General features: G+C 29.1%; 1 protein-coding gene across 16 annotated transcripts in view; it reads right to left on the bottom strand.

The window, feature by feature from the left end:
• LOC122500030 overlaps positions 1-16,461 on the bottom strand; it is a 212,524-nt gene that overhangs the window by 20,893 nt on the left and 175,170 nt on the right. For 4 of the 16 annotated variants that reach the window (XM_043608716.1, XM_043608722.1, XM_043608724.1 and 1 more), the window contains exons 1-10: positions 14,096-14,191; positions 9,876-10,059; positions 5,149-5,166; positions 4,988-5,011; positions 4,826-4,852; positions 4,642-4,659; positions 2,632-2,675; positions 1,902-2,100; positions 1,659-1,820; positions 566-583 (exon numbers count right to left, since the gene is read on the bottom strand). The exons of 11 other annotated variants lie outside the window; for them this stretch is intronic. In XM_043608716.1, the coding sequence (XP_043464651.1) occupies positions 566-583; positions 1,659-1,820; positions 1,902-2,100; positions 2,632-2,675; positions 4,642-4,659; positions 4,826-4,852; positions 4,988-5,011; positions 5,149-5,166; positions 9,876-9,978 (613 nt within the window). In that variant the 5' untranslated portion in view covers positions 9,979-10,059; positions 14,096-14,191. Of the gene's footprint in view, positions 1-565; positions 584-1,658; positions 1,821-1,901; positions 2,101-2,631; positions 2,676-4,641; positions 4,660-4,825; positions 4,853-4,987; positions 5,012-5,148; positions 5,167-9,875; positions 10,060-14,095; positions 14,192-16,461 lie in introns of those variants that run through there. One more of the 16 variants, XM_043608718.1, reaches the window with a different exon arrangement.

Genomic DNA, 16,461 nt, shown 5'->3' with positions numbered 1-16,461 from the left:
GAGTCAACTAACGTTTCACAAACTTTCACTAATGATTCGTAAACATTCAAACAGCCATTGATAACAATTCAGCATTAAATCTAAAACAATTGGTCACATACTGGCATTCTAATCAATCCATGACTCGTTTTCAATCGTTAAGTAAAGTTAAGTAACCATCAACGGAAAAAGAGTCCCGTCTCAAAGTAATATACTAATCCAATAATGGTTGACGGACTTTTTCTTTCCGTGTAGGTAATCGATGCGCGACAGTAAGTAATTCAGGTCATTTATCGACCGTCGAAAAAGAGTTCATGAAAGTTCGTTTAGTCTCCGCGAGGGGCACTGCGCGACAACGTCCGGTTCGCAAGATGGCTGCAGCCAGTGTTTTGACAGCTGATGTCCTCGTCGATGGACTTTCGCCTTTTTGTCACTTCGTATGACCCGTAATTTAAAGTAAGTTTTCTCAGAGGGAGAAAATGATTGTTGATTCTCAGTTTGACGTGAATCAATAAAATTTAAAGTCTATTATTTAAGGAATATTAATTTGTACGCGGCAAATAAAATGCCGCGTTACAATACATACCTTCTGTTGTATTCTCTCCTTTAACAAAATTTAAAAATTGTTGAGGTCTTATTTACAACTTAACCAAGAATGAGGATAAATATTATGTTTTACGAATGGAATGATAAAAAAATTAGACAGCAAAATATTTTCAAAAAATTTTATAATATTGAGAGTAATATATATTGGGACTTGATTTGTATGATAGATGCGGAAGGAACGTCTGTTACAATACAATATTAGTCATCAGAAAGTGAATAAATTCGATTATTTGCAACACTTCCTCTGTGCTACAGGTTCTCAGCTCTTATATATACTTCCAGAATCATCTCAACGGTGAGAGAAGGCATTTTCGCCATCTGGCGGTGAAAGTATAGGAGCTACAGTAATCAATTACTAAGGAAACTATATGGGATCTCACGTAGGATTCCATATGGTTTCCTACGTTGGGCTTTACATGGGATTTTACTTGGGAATTTACGTAGAAATTAAATTATGTGAATTCCCAAGTAAAATCCCATGTAAATCAATTTTCATATAAAATCCTATGAAAAATCTAATTTAAGATTCTATGTGAAATTTCCCATGCCTAATCCTAACTAAAATCGTCACTCAATTTCCTGTATGATTTGACATCGGAATCCACATGGTTTCCTTAATGGAAGCGGGCTTTAACATGCTTTTTGACACATGATCCCATGTGGGGATTTTTAATAGGGATAGTAGTAATTTTTGAAGTTATTATCATACTACTGGACTAATTTTTTGATTTTCTATACTCTGTTTATATTAGTTTTTTAAAAAAATAACAATTGGTTATAAGAAACATAACATGTTTTTTATATAGTTTACTATATATGTTATAACATGATAAACATGAAATATGATAGGCGTGCAATTTATTGTTTTTTATTATACTGGATTGTTTGTAAAATGTCTATCAAGAATCTATATGTATAATGTAAATAAGATGCAATAATGTTATTGAAAAGTATTACTTATCAATAAAAAATTTGAGGAACAATTAAAAAATGTCTTATAGGAACAAAGTAGCGTATATTTTACAGTAAGGCGAAATATAAAAAATTATACACTTGAAAAAACTGTAGCTTACCTGTCACACTTTGAATATTATTTTCTTCCTCCGACGAACTTGAGTCAACTGAAATGACTTCATTGATTTGATTTCTTTCGCGAATATCATTGAATAACTGATTTACTGCGTCTTTAAATGTTGACTCGTTAATTCTTATATTGAATTGTAAGTTTACATAATCTGAAATTGAATCATTTATCTTAAACTCAACATATTAAAAGAATAATAATAAATCATGATTTTTTATTGTGAAAAACTTACCGATGACAAACTTTCGAACTTTCTCAGGTATAAGACTATACAATTCATCAGAATTCTTTTCACGCTGGATTATCATATTTTTTATCTTATTTTCACCTAAGATTATTCTTATTAATTCTTTTGTCATTATTTTTGGATCATTATTATGCAGATTTGTTATGTAAATTAAATTTTCAAAACTGGTATCAATATCCCATTTCTGTAACAGTTTAACCCAAAAATCGAAGAAGATTAAATAATAATTATACAAAATTATATATACACTGCAATAAAAGATATCTCATTTTGAGACGGTTCGTTCGGTAAGAACTCTTTTTTAGTGACGAGGAAGATATTAGTTTTTACTCTGATAGCATCCATATATTTAGGATGTAGAGGATATTCTAACTTCTTGATAGAGTATTCTGAAATATCTGTTTTTGTCAGTGATCAGTGTATTTTTTCATAATATCAATTTTAGAGAAGTAGGGTAAACATATATTTCTTCAACTATATTATATGAGAGTAATGTACGCAAATCACAAAGACATAAGTCATCCATACAATTAATAATTCCCTTTCATGCAATTAGAGTCACTGATTCTAAATCAACATCCCTATGCAAATCAATTCCTCATTTAGTTTTTAAAGGGTTAATATAAATTTGTATTTCATTGCCAGTGGCATGAAAAATAATTATGTTAATTGTGTATTATTCAATTTCACTTATAAGAATTAAAAATATGCGAACCTTGGGAGAAGTTGTAGTTCCTTCGTCACCTAACTGCCGAAAACCTAAAACAAATTGATATTCAGAGTTTTAAGTTGAGCAAAAAGTGAATAGGTTATATCCTGTTCTACGAATATTTTTTTATATCACTCAGTATAGAAAAAAATTAATTATTAAATTATATGATTTATCGTTAAAAAATATCATTAAAATAATAAATATTAATTACGTATTTAATTAATTCATTATTTTTAAAAATAAAGTTTTAGCTTATACAATAGCAGAAAAAAAGTGTTCACGACATCTATTAAATTTTTTTCAAATTTATATTTTTATTAATATTTATTAATATTTTTCATTGTTATTATAGAAACATGAATTATTTTCATTATTCCATATGCTGTGAAATGACAAAACAGACAGTCCTAGCTGGCTCCGCCGCAGATATAGAAATTCGGTTCGTTAGAGTCCTCCACGCGAGAAAAGTTAAACTTTGTTAGAATTTTTTCTATTAATTTTTATAATTTATTACTTTTCAGAAAACTTTTTTGTACTATTTTGAACAACTTCTTCACTGAAAGATTTTATTTGCTCAAAATTTCCTTGTTAAACGAAGCGTTCAAAGATTATGGAGTTGAAATTTTACCGTTGTCTAATAAATATTTTTTGTCCAACGCCTTCGTGGAAATAGAGCTATTGTACGCTAGGCACCAATGGAGGAATGTAGTACATTTCCCCACTGGTGGTTTGGCCAGTGGAGAAATGAAGTCATTTCCCCACTGGTGGTTTGTCCAGTGGTGGAATGAGAAATTGATTAATCGATTTTTTATTTTATATTAGAATTAGAACATTTTAGGAACAGAATTTTGAGGACACTCTAAGGATCTTTGGGGACACTTTCAAGATATTTATTTTTTCAAAATTTTTTTTTAATTTTTAGATTTTTTTTCAAAATTTTTTTCAAAATTAGATTTTGTTTCACTCTCAGTTATTGCTATAACATCATTGTAATATTTTGATTTCGATAAATAAAGAGTAAATTCAACTTAAAATTTTGAAAAATTAATAGTTTAAATTTATTATTCATAAAAAAAAATTTTTGCAGTTGTTGGACAAAATAGTATGTGAAACTTGTGGAGAACAGCGATTTTCGCTCGCTCGATTGCTGCGCGCGCTACGCTTGCGCAGCAAACTTCGAGCTCGCGGGAAATCGCCCTTGTTCTCCACTCGTTGCACAATCTACTATAGTTTGTTTATAAACAAACATAAAAATTTTTAAAACGTATATCCTCGAAAAGAATAATATAAAGTGTGTCCATACCAAATTTTATTGAAAAATAATAAAAATATACAAAATTGTAAATTTGGCAGCGAGTTAAAGATAAAATTTCAATTATAAATTCATTTGAGAAAAAACAGTTTTTTAAATTTATTTAAAATTATTATTATCAACCTCTAAAGAATAAAATTATACTACATTCAAGTGGAATCCCATTGACAAATGAAAATTCTAACGACGTTTATTCGATGTCTAACTTCTTAGACGTATTTCTCACTGGTATACTTTTGTTTTGAGAGGAAAAATTGGATGGATACTAGAAGAGGATGTTTTCTCAAAACAGGAGATTACTTTTTTTGGGTTGCATTTAGAGGATTTAGTAAATGCATCAATATGCATTTAAAAAATGTGTTTTGAAAAAAATTGTTTTTCAAAATTTTATGCCAGACTGGCGGCGATAAATTTTATATTCAATGTCAACTATTTTTTTAAGTTTCTCAAACTAACTCCAAGTTGAACTTAGAAAATAATATTTCCTATTTATGAAAATTTTTCTATTTTCAAAAGTTGAATGTAAAACACGTCTTTAAGATATCTAATGGTCAAGACATAAAACATTATTTATGGGACGTCTTTAAGAGGTCTTAAAGACGTCTTTTGTACAAGTCCAATAGACGTCCGCAAAAAGACATCCTTTGGATGTCTTTTGAATAAGTGTGCCCACTGGGTTAGTTTACATAACGAATACTCACCTTCTTCTGCATTCTCTCCTGAAAAATATTCAAGTATTATGTCTCAGGTAATTTAACAGCGTGAAATTATGAAAGATGATATGTATTATGTTTTACAAGTGGAGTAATGAGAATGATTTAAATATGTGAAATATTTTCAAACAAATTTTATAACATATAAAGAGTAATTAATATTGGGACTTGCTTTTTATGTTAGATCCGGAAGGAACGTCTATAACAAGATAAATTAGATATTATATTGTTTTGTGTTATACTACATTGTTTGTAAAATGTCTATCAAAAATCTATATTTATGTAAAAGAGGTTTAATAATGTTATAGAAAAAAATATTATTAATTGTGTATACCGTCATCAATCACATGAATAAAATCTGTAAGAGTTTACAAATTATAACATTGTCATTATTCTGATATCTAACATATATAGACCGTGATAACTAAACTACAATTATACTATTACTGTTTTATCCTTTAGGATGTAACATCAGTTTACATAAAGAATACTCACCTTCTGCTGAATTCTCTCCTGCAACAATATTCAAGAATTATGTCCAGGTTTATTTAAAACTGTGACCGAAAAAGAAGATGAATAGTATGTTTTAAAAGTGGACCCTCACAACACCCGAATATTCAGAATATCCTAGTGCTATGCTGTGAGGGAAATAATGAAAATGATTTAAATATATGAAATATTTTGAAAAATTTTATAACATGGAGAGTAATAAATATTGGGACTTGTTTTTTATGTTAGACCCAGAAGGAACGTCTGTAACAAGATAAATTAGATAATATATTGTTTTGTATTATACTAGATTGTTTGTAAAATGTATCAAAAATCTGGCTATTTTTGTGCAATTGTGATTAAATAATTAAATAATTGTAATTGTAAAAACAATTAAATAATTGTAATTAAATAACGGTGCTAAATCTATTAAAAGAAGAGCCACTAGAGCTTTAGCAAATTTAACAAATGTTCAGTCACCTAGAACTGAATCCAAAGAGTGCAATTCTCAAATTAATCAAAATCCTGATATAATGAATCCTAATGGTCAATCTGCTGAAGGTCAGATCTTACAGAATAATGATCCTTTAATAGTCTCTGAATTAGCTTCTAAGACTCCGTTACTAGACGATCCAGAATCTTCGAATAATTCTGATCATTCGCTTGAAGCTGCTAATACTCTAATTCATCTCAGTCAGACTGATGATAGTAATAAAAAAGGTCCTTAATCTTGTTTGTTGTATTTGTTTTAATTATTTTTTGGATTCTTAGTCTCTTTTTAAAGAAATAAATAAAGAGATTGAATTTCTCTTTTTTTATAAAGAAGAAGAGTCTTTCGATGTTTAATTGTTTGTTCTGATTTTTGTTCTTTTTCTACTTTTTCATTTTATTCTTTGCTTTGCTTTTGATATTATATTCCGCTGAAATGTCTAATAATAAACAGTCATTTTGTATTGGTACGTGGAATGCACGGAGTGTTTTCAGAAAAAAACCCGAAGTCGGAGTCTTCTGCATCGCAGGAAGATTGACATCCTCTCTATTACGGAAACTTGGCTGAATAAAGACTGCCCATTTGGGAAGTCTATGGATACCGCACATATCGAAGGGATAGGAAGGATGGTTCTCTTGCAGGTTGTGGTATATTGATTTTGGTTAGGGACAATATAGTCACAAATCCATTTCATCTTTAGGATGACTTTTCGGAGTTCTTTGATGTTGTTGGAGTGACTATAGGTACCCATTTGGGTAAGAGATTGATCCTGGCTGTCTATGCTCCTCCTGCAAAACAGATTTCTTTATATGATTGGCTTAGATTAATGAACTGTGTGCCTAATCAGATCTTTGTTATTCTTTGTGGTGATTTTAACGCACACTCTCTTTCGTGGGGCTCCACGTATGATTCTTCAAGAGGTTTAGACTTAGCAAGAGTATTTGACACTTATAATCTTATTTCATTAAGTGATTCTATTCCTACCAGAGTGGATCCTTCGGGTAGAACAAATAATGTCTTGGATTTGATTGTAGTCTCTAAACCGATTATCTTTTAGTCTTCCTTCGAAGTCACCGAAGATTCCTACAATTCCGATCATCTTTTGATTCTAGCTACCTTTGATGTTGGCCAAAAATTATTGTATCAACTTCCAATTGATTTAGGTAATATTAAAAATGTTAACTAGTCTAAGGTGGGGGATGATTTAAATGATTCATTGGGTGATTTTGAGGATTCCTTAAACTCTGAAATTTCCCCTGATAAAATTTATGATGATTTTACTTCGTTTATTATATCTGTACTCGAAAACAATGGTGCATTTTTACCAAAGAATCATAAAGGTAAAAGAAAATCGGAACCATTATGGTGGGACTCTGAGTGTGAGAGGGCAATCATTCGAAGAAGAAATTGCAAGGAAGTCATGGCTTAATAATCAGAGTTTGGAATCTAGGAACAATTTTAAGGATGTGGATAATGAGGTCAAATGGTTTTTGAGGAAGAAGAAGAAGGACTCATTTATTGCATTTTCTAGTAATATTTGTCCTTCTCCTTCTGGTCCTGAAAGGACTTGGAAAGCAGTTAGATCATTTCAAAATAGGAATTCTCCTATGAGAACCAATGTTTCGAACGATGCGGATTCTGACACCTTGCGGGCTCTTCCAAATGATATTATTTCACTTCTACTTTTTGTAAATTATTTGAAAAGCTTATTCAACGTCGCCTTGAGTATCTTGCTGAATCAGGAAATTGGACACCTTCATCATAATATGGTTTTCGTAAAGGGAGATCTGTTCTTGATTGTGTTTCTTCAGTGGTTACCGACATTAATCAGGGCTTTGTCAGGAAGGAGAGTACGCTGGCGTTAGCAATTGACATTAAGGGAGTCTTTAATAATGTTCTCCCAACCACTGTTCTACAACATTTACGAGAGTTGAAAACTCCTTCTAAAATCTATAATTTTGTCTGTTTATTAATTTCAAAAAGAATTTTTTTTCAAAATGACCTGAATAACCCTGCGGTATTGGTGTCCCTCAAGGAGGTGTTTTATTCCCTTTATTGTTTAACATTAACTTAAGAAGTCTATTCAATCAACTTCCAGTTGGAGTCAAGGCTGCTATGTATGCAGATGACCTTCTTATTTATGTCAGATTTAATTCAACTAAAGAAGCCTTAGATTTATTGAACAGTTCTGTCGCTATATTATCCGATTGGTTAAAAGATTATGGTTTGTCTATTTCAATTCCGAAATGCGAATTGGTCTTGTTCTCTAGATCTCGTCTTAACGCTGCAAATATCAAATTGGTAATTGGAGATCACACTATCACTGCTTTAAATACGATTTTGTATCTGTGAATCATTCTCGATAAAAAAACTTTCATGATTGCCGCGCATCAAATATATAGTTTCTAGAGCAAATTTAGCTCTCAATATTTTAAAAGCTATGTCTAGGGTTTCTTGGGGTGCTCATCTATCAACTTTACTTATCGCGTATAGAGGTCTTATTCGGGCACATTTGGAGTGGGGTGCTTCTTTGTTTTTGAGTGCATGTCCATCTCATCTTAAACTTTTAGATAGAGTTCAATATTCAGCTCAAAGAGTTCTGGGATGTATGGCTTCCACTGAAATAAGTATTCTCCTATCCGAATGTGATGAGCCTCCTCTATATCTAAGAACATCAATGCTATGCGATAGATTTTTACTCAGGTGTTATTTTTGGACTGGTAATCCCTTAATTCCTAGATTGCAATTATTACTCGAATCCTCGAAAATCAGAAAATATCATTGCTTTAATTTTGAGAAGTTGTCTTTCTTTGCTCCTTTTATCAGAATACAAATCTTCTGGCTCAGCATTTTATGCTCCTTCACAAAATTTTAGACATGGAGTTAAACTTAATGGATTGCTATCAATTATTTCCTCCAAATTTTTGGCCATTATATAAGCTTTGAAATATGTTACCTCATCCAATTTTTCTAACATAGTTATTATCAGTGATTCTCGTTCGGCTTTGCAAAATCTTCAGGATATCTTTTGGTCTAGAACTTATCACCCTATGGTTGTTCGTATAATTAAGCAGGTTATTTTCCTTTCACGTATAGGTAAGGATTTAAGTTTCCTATGGGTTCCTTCTCATTCGGGAATTCTTTGTAATTCAGAAGCTGATAGACTGGCTAAATTGTCTTTATCTCTTGAAATTGAAAGGAACGATGGTGTTCCAATTTGTATTATACTTTGGTGAACAACGGGAGGGTTGAAGGGGAGAATTGCATGTTTGATTTTTATTTTGATACTTTTTGTTTTGATTGTTGTTTGATTTTGGTGCGAAAATGAACTTATTTCTTTCCCTATCATTGTAAGTTTACTCTCTGCCTTTTCCTATTTATCCAGATACAGCAAAACCCTACAACATCGATCACACTCTTTAAAAGGACATAAGGAGTGAAAAAGAAGAAGGATATCGATGCAACATTTCGATAGATATGTGACGACTTTTTAAAACACAGTCAAAACCAGAAGTAAGGCATTAAAGCATCAGGTTGTACATCCCCTTAGTAGAGTAAAATGAAATAAAAGGAACTACTTTTTCAGTTAGTCTAACTATCTTTGCATAGTTATTTTAACTATTTTATGTAGTTAAAATTTATTAATTCAATTAAAGTAAATTTTTAGTTAAATTTGTAACTGCAGGTATATTACAGAAATAACTACAGAAAGTAGTAGATTCTACGACTTAAAGTAGTTCGATAGGCTCCAATGACAGTTTAAATGTAGAGTGAAGTGAAATTTTGGAGTAGATTTCACTTCTTCTATCAGTTGAATAATTTTCGATATAATTTTTGTTAAAGAGTTTTAGAAGAGTGGCAACTGTAAAAAAGGTATTAATGCAATTATTTTAAGAAGTAATATTAACTACAGATATCAGTTGAACTGTGGCAGGAATGTCCTCAAGTATTAAGCAAGTCATCGTAGCGGGCGAGCGTGGTTAGGTGGTTAGGTTATCGGTTTACGAATGTTAGGGTCGAGCTGTCGATTCCCGGCGTTTATATTAAAAGGAAGGTTCACTGAGTGGAAAAAATATTTCCGCGTGTTTGAGCAAACAAAGAGCCCACTCTTTGATTTCAATTTTTTTATAAAATAATCCTGAAACTGTACTTTAACATTCTCAAAAAGAAAATCAATGGTAGAAGAAAGTCAAAGTTGAAATTATTCGAGGAATCTCGTGTGAAATTTTTAAAATTAACTTACCCCTATCTGTCACTCCATCCATACTAATTACGACAGTATCCATCCATATTGTTAAAATGAAGAAAATAACGAAGTAGTTGCGCGGAGAATTATATACAATCATTTTTGTAAATGTTTGTATACAATTAAGACAGCAGCGACGTGGTATTCTTATGAAATCGTTGCAATTAATTGTATATTCAATCTGTAAAACATAAATTATGTTTGCTGTATTCCTAATTGTTAAAGTTGGATTTAACAAACACAAACTATTGTACATTATCTAATTAAAATGTCTGAATTCCACATTCCCCAAGTCTTCTTGAATTTGATGGTTAAAATAAATTTTTAATTTTGGCATGCAAACTTTACGCGCGCTGCACTGTGCACTTTTTACTAACTTAAGGGGAGGAACCGGTGAAATTTTAACTCATCTAAATTTTTGTTGTTTATAGGTGGTTAATATTAATTTTTCTAACAAGTTTTCGTACCGTATTTTATATTATAATATGCTTCGAAAAATTTAAAAAATTTAATTAGTTAAATTTTTTAAAAATAAATATCACGTAGAGTGTTTTCAGGACCTTATTCTTAAGTTCTTTTATTTTTAAATAAATATCAAAATTTTCAAAAAATAAAAATTTGAACTTCTCTCGTAATTTTTATTAATTGTCATTGCCGATTTTGATATATACTTATTTTATAATTCTGAACAATCAATCATTTGGCCACCAAAAAAAAAATAAAAAAATACGTATCTATTTTTTTTCACTAAAAAATGAAAAAAAAAATTGTTTTGGCCAAATTTAAAATGTGAACGGAAATCTAACGTGGAATTGCCCATATGTAGTTTCATTGGAAAAATCTTTGCTTTCAAATAGAAATGCCAATAAAATGCGGTATAAGGGGGCTAAAACTAAAAAAGAATGGTTTATTTTTGTAAAAAATGTTATATATTATAAAAAATAAAATATTCAATATTATCGCAATGCAACGTTGTCTTCATCATTAGATGAAATTTTGGTTTAACCTTGCTTGTTAAAATTACATCAAGGTGAACATAATAAATACTGTGATAGTATTGCATTATTACTGTGGTAATAAAAGATTCCCAGTGGGCACAAAGACAAAAAACGTTCTTTAAACGTCTGTAGAACGTTTAATGTCTGACAATTTACGTTCGTCAAAGAACATCCGAATGTTCCGAAACATTTTTGGAACAGTCGGACGTTCTTAAAATATAAATTGGCAGACATTAAACGTTCTACAGACGTTTAAAGAACGTTTTTCGTCTTCGTGCCCACTGGGTTGTGCATTTTGGAATAATAATTCTAAATTTTGAGAATATATTTCTCATTTGCTAAACGCCAAGTTTTAATAGTTTTTACTATCTACACTTTTATTGTTACTGCGTCATGTTGTAGGGTAAAAGTGGGTATTATCGCGGTATTTTATATTTTAATGAATATTTCAAATAATATAAAAAATTTTTGACACTAAAAAATCACTCCTTGAACCTGACAACTAAGACATTATAATATGCATCATATTTTTGATTATTTTTCTATTAATCAATTTATTAAAAATGTATTAAAATATGTTGTCTGAAAAAAGTTCAAAATGGCTCACCTTGGTTTGAGATTCAACTCTACAGTGGTGTCAAAAATTATTGTTTTTATATTCTATAAAACTCTAAGAGATGATTCTTTTTTTATATTTTGGTAAATTTATTGTTATTTTTTATAAAAAAAATTTGTTTAGTTAAAAAAAATTGATTTTTATTAAATATTTACAGTCACGATAATGGAGACATCTTTTTTTTAACATGTGGGTATTTTCGCGGCTCCTATCATAACCCTTGAAAGTAAGGTTAGCAGTGTGTCTCTAAAGTTTAAAACGTTGAAATTATAGCCGATATTATTTTCGCTTGTTTTAATTTATATTTTAATAAAAGTACTTTGTATGTATATAAAAAAATTAATTTTCAACTAAATAAATGTTGAATTAACATTGTTTTTCCACTTTGCACAGTAACTGTTAAACACATTTAGACACAATAAAAATTTCGTTTATTTGAACGTTCAGAATTTTAGTAAATCTTATAACAGTTACAAAATACAAGCAAGAAAATAAAGAGTAATGGAAAAGATAAAAAAATTAAAGTAAGTGAGATCTGTATATTTAAGGAAAGAATTTTTAATAGCTATAAAAAAGGAGCAAAAGTGTCAAATGAGCATTGACTATACGTTAGAAATATTTGATAATAATTGCTTTAGAATATTTTATCAGAGTATTATTTTATATTATGAGACTAATTAAATTATTATAATAAAACCAAGTATCTTTCTTCTTGTGATACTAGTTTACTATTGAATTCGTCCATTTATTATACACGGAGAAAAATGGAAAAATGATTTATGCAGTCAGTGTAGTACTCCTTTATAGAATAATATGTGACAGGTACACACTATAGTATTAGAAGTTTCATAGCTGAACAGTTTGGGACTCAACACAAGTTATCCCATTCATCAGCTTAAACAAGACTGTTTATATAGTCTAAGAGGGAATAAGAGTATAAAAAATTGGAATGAGAAATTACTTTCTCATGTAATTGTTAAAAGAACGCGGCAGTGTACAAAACACAAGTCAATAATAGAAGAGAATATTGAACAAATAGTACTCAGTCCAGTTCTTTCGAAAAATGAACGCCGTGCACATAAAGTAGATACCTACTCGAAAACCACAAGTTATTCTCTCTCTCTCTCTCTCTCTCTCTCACACTAATGGTCGTTCACTTATCTTACCGTTTCACTTACTCTTACTACTCTCAACTATTATGCAGTGCAGTTAAGTTCATTAAATTATTAAATATTGCTGTGAGAATAATTAATTATACATTTCATTCAAGGTCAATTAAAATCCACGCATGATCTAATTTATTTCATTGGTAAGGGATGTATGATTATGTATGATTGCGTAGCCGAGAGGCTTAATGTAAAAGCGTGCGATTTATAATTATGCGTATATTTAGTTGTATGGTTAGGTAGATGTTCAATCCCGTATGATTGTAAGATTTTCCGATGCATTTAGTTGTTAATTGTAAGTATGAAGATGTGGGAAGAATAAAACTTGTGAATTAAGGAATATGAATATATAAAGAGTGCATTTAACATATTTTTCTTTTTTTTAATGATTGGTTATTGTTTTTTTTATATAAAATTGACGAAGTGAATAAAAGGAAACACTCGTTTCGCGTCGCGTCGGCCATTTATTTTGACAGGTTCCGCGCCTGCGTTCCCTCATTGTGAAAATTTCGAAGTAGGGGACTGAGTCCAGTTTCTCTACTATGCACACTGCAGCGCGCCTTATAATCTTCGCCTGTGTTTCAATGCTCTTTACAGTGACATTTGGAACTAAGGCCCTCTATACACTATACGCAACACCCTAAGATGCTTGATGGAAATGAATTAATGTACTTTTACTGGACTGAGTCCAGTTTTTTCAATATTGACTCCCAGTTTTTCAAACTCTATTTTTCTCAGTGTAATGCTTAAAATTTTGTTTAATTCAAGTTCTTGCGATATTTATATTTCTATTTTTAAAAACTATATTATTATTCCTTTTAATTTTTTACATTTACTACATTTTAATTAAGTAACTATTACAAAAATCCAAAAAGCAATAAATAAATTATCCGCGATATTTACCACGCGATAATACACTCATCCGCGATATTTGACACGCGAAAATACCCTCAAGCCATTACAAGTCCCGCGAAATTACAAGCAAAGGAGTCTTCTATTTATAATCATTTATTTAACGATTAAACTATTTTCTATAACATTGGCAATTTTTTTTTTAAAGAAAAGAAAGATAAATATTCATTTAAAAAAAACAAAGCCATATACATTTATTTATAATTTTTAAACCACTTGGATGTATGACGTATATAAAATTCCTCGATAATACCCACATTTACCCTATATTGTTCTTTGGTAGCTTAAAAACTTGCCTTGTTTTCTTTTACTTGATATCACTTTAACGAGTTTAAAATTTCGATTCAATACCATATTATTATTTGTTTTATTATATTATTATTATTATTTATTATTATTATATGTATTTTTTTTGCAAAAACATGTTGATTAACCTCTTTAAAAATTAAAAAAGTACGGTTTTTCAAAAACGACCCAACCGATTATCGATAAAGGTGAAAATAATTAATAACAGTTTTCACTCACCAAAAAACGAAGTACATTCGAATTACTTAGCTGTCAACTGAATGAAAATGTCTGTTGCTTGGTTTTACACAATCTTATCGTTTGACGCAATGCAGTAGTAATAAAAAATTTAGGTATTCTACAAGTTGATTATTTTTGCAATTTTTTCGCAAAACATTTGAAAAGTTAGGCTAAATTATTTTCAAAAATTTTAAAACCTTACACAGGAACAGAAAATTATTTTTATATGTGGATGTAACGTAGAAATACATGGGTGATTAAAATTAAAATTGCATTTCCATGGCTTGTCCAAAAATCTGAAATACTAGTTCATACATGAAAGTTTTTTAAGTCTTTATTATGTGAAGAAATTTATAAAAAATTTGTATTAAATTTAAATTATTAAAAAATATTTGAATTTCTGGGAAGTTTTTGTTATTTATAAATATAATTAAATGTTTGCGTAGAATTTTATTCAAATTTCTTTTAAATAATTGAATTCTTTTGGAAATTTTTTCAAAATAATTGAAAGTTTGCCAAGAATATTATTAAAATGTTTGAAAATAATTGAATTTTTGAAAAGAATTTTACTATTTGTAAATATAGGGTAAGTCCGGGGGAGATGGCCATAGTTTTTTTAAAGTAGTGTAAAATTTATAAAAAAGCTTTTTTTGTCTAAACTTTTATTGATAATTAAACATTGAACACTTAACTTGAAAATAAAGAAACATAAAATAAAATATTTTCATTGCAACAATCTTAAAATTTACATTTTCGAAAAAGTGCATTTGGCCATTTCTCTGGAATGTCCGGGTGAGATGGCCACTACCTATAATTTTTGGCTTTTATCTTAAATTTAATTTTTAATCATTCACATCACTTTCCTCTTTTTCTGGTCGCATTTTAAAAATTTTTCATGGGGTTCAGAGCAGTTTTCATGTAGCCACAAGTGTCAAATTCTGCATTGAATTCAATCTTCAATTAATGTCGTTCGGTTGTAACTTTTAGCACAACCTACAAATAAATCTCCATCTCTGGTGTCAATTAGATCAATTATTTTGTTCTCAGGCATTTTTAATTTGCTTTTCTTTAATATTTCTCAAGTATCTAACATTAACATAAAAAAATTTTAAATAAAAGTCATTAATGGCCATCTTACCCAAAAATTCATGATAAAAGTAAACATCAAAATATTAAATAAATAAAATAATTTTTCCTTTCATTTTTCGTTTATATCGAAGCGTAGGTTATACACTACTCAATAAAACTTAAATTTAAAAATTATGTTAACAAATAACAATATAGCAACAAGAAATCTGAAATTTTCAAATTATTTTGGACCCATGCAAAAAAAATAAACAAGGGTTACACTTACAGCTTCATTATTTTTCATCAAATTATTGTTTAGATTTATTATTAATCACAAAAGGTTGAAGAATAACCCATAAAAAGTGATATTTCTTTACAAATTCTGTAAAATATTCGAACTGGCCATCTCTCCCATATGGCCATCTCCCCCGGACTTACCCTAATTAAAAGTTTGCCAAGAATATTATTAAAATTTTTTAACATAATTGAATTTTTGTGAAGAATTTTATTTTTTTAAATAATTGAATTTCTACTGTAATTTTTTTTTTAAAATTAAATTATTTTAGTCTTTAACTAATAGTCATAATTGAATTAATTTTTATTAGACAATTTTATGAGAATTTAATTATTTAAATACAAAAAAAATAATTTATTGAATTCAATTAAAATTGTATTAGCAATAATTGAAATTTTGTGATGCGGTTTATTATTTAAAAAAAGTATTTGAATTCCTAAAATGAATTTTATTATTCAAGAAAATAATTGAATTAATTCTATTGGGAAGAAATTTATAAAAAATTTGTATTTAATAGAATTTCAATGAAGTTAATATATTATTTTTGAAAATAATTAAATATTTGTGTAGAATTTTATTAAAATTTTTGAAAATAATTAAATTTTTGCAACCATTTGTATTCTTCTTCAAAATTCAATTTGTTTAGTGTTTTTAACTAAAATTCTTCTGTAAATTTATTATTTTTAATAATTAAATATATTTAAGAAATTTAACTAATTTCAGAAGAATTTAAACAAAAAATTTTTCAGAAATCTAAGTTCTTTAAATTTTTTAATTAAATATTAAATTCATTGAAAATAGAGATTTTATAAAATTTCAAATTAAATGCGGCATCGCAAATTAAATTTACTGAATACGCAAAACACTGTGTTATCGGACTTCGTGAGCAACTCATTGAGTTAAAATTTTTTTTTAAGCTTACATTGAATCATCTATTCAAGGACAATATAGTAAGTCTTCCACTCCTGTTGCAGATTCCAGAAAATGCAAAAAGTCGATTTTT

The sequence above is a fragment of the Leptopilina heterotoma genome, unplaced genomic scaffold (genome assembly GCF_015476425.1).
Source record: "Leptopilina heterotoma isolate Lh14 unplaced genomic scaffold, ASM1547642v1 Lhet_180, whole genome shotgun sequence".
Lineage (NCBI taxonomy): Eukaryota > Metazoa > Arthropoda > Insecta > Hymenoptera > Figitidae > Leptopilina > Leptopilina heterotoma.
This window is presented reverse-complemented; position numbering and strand designations above follow the sequence as displayed.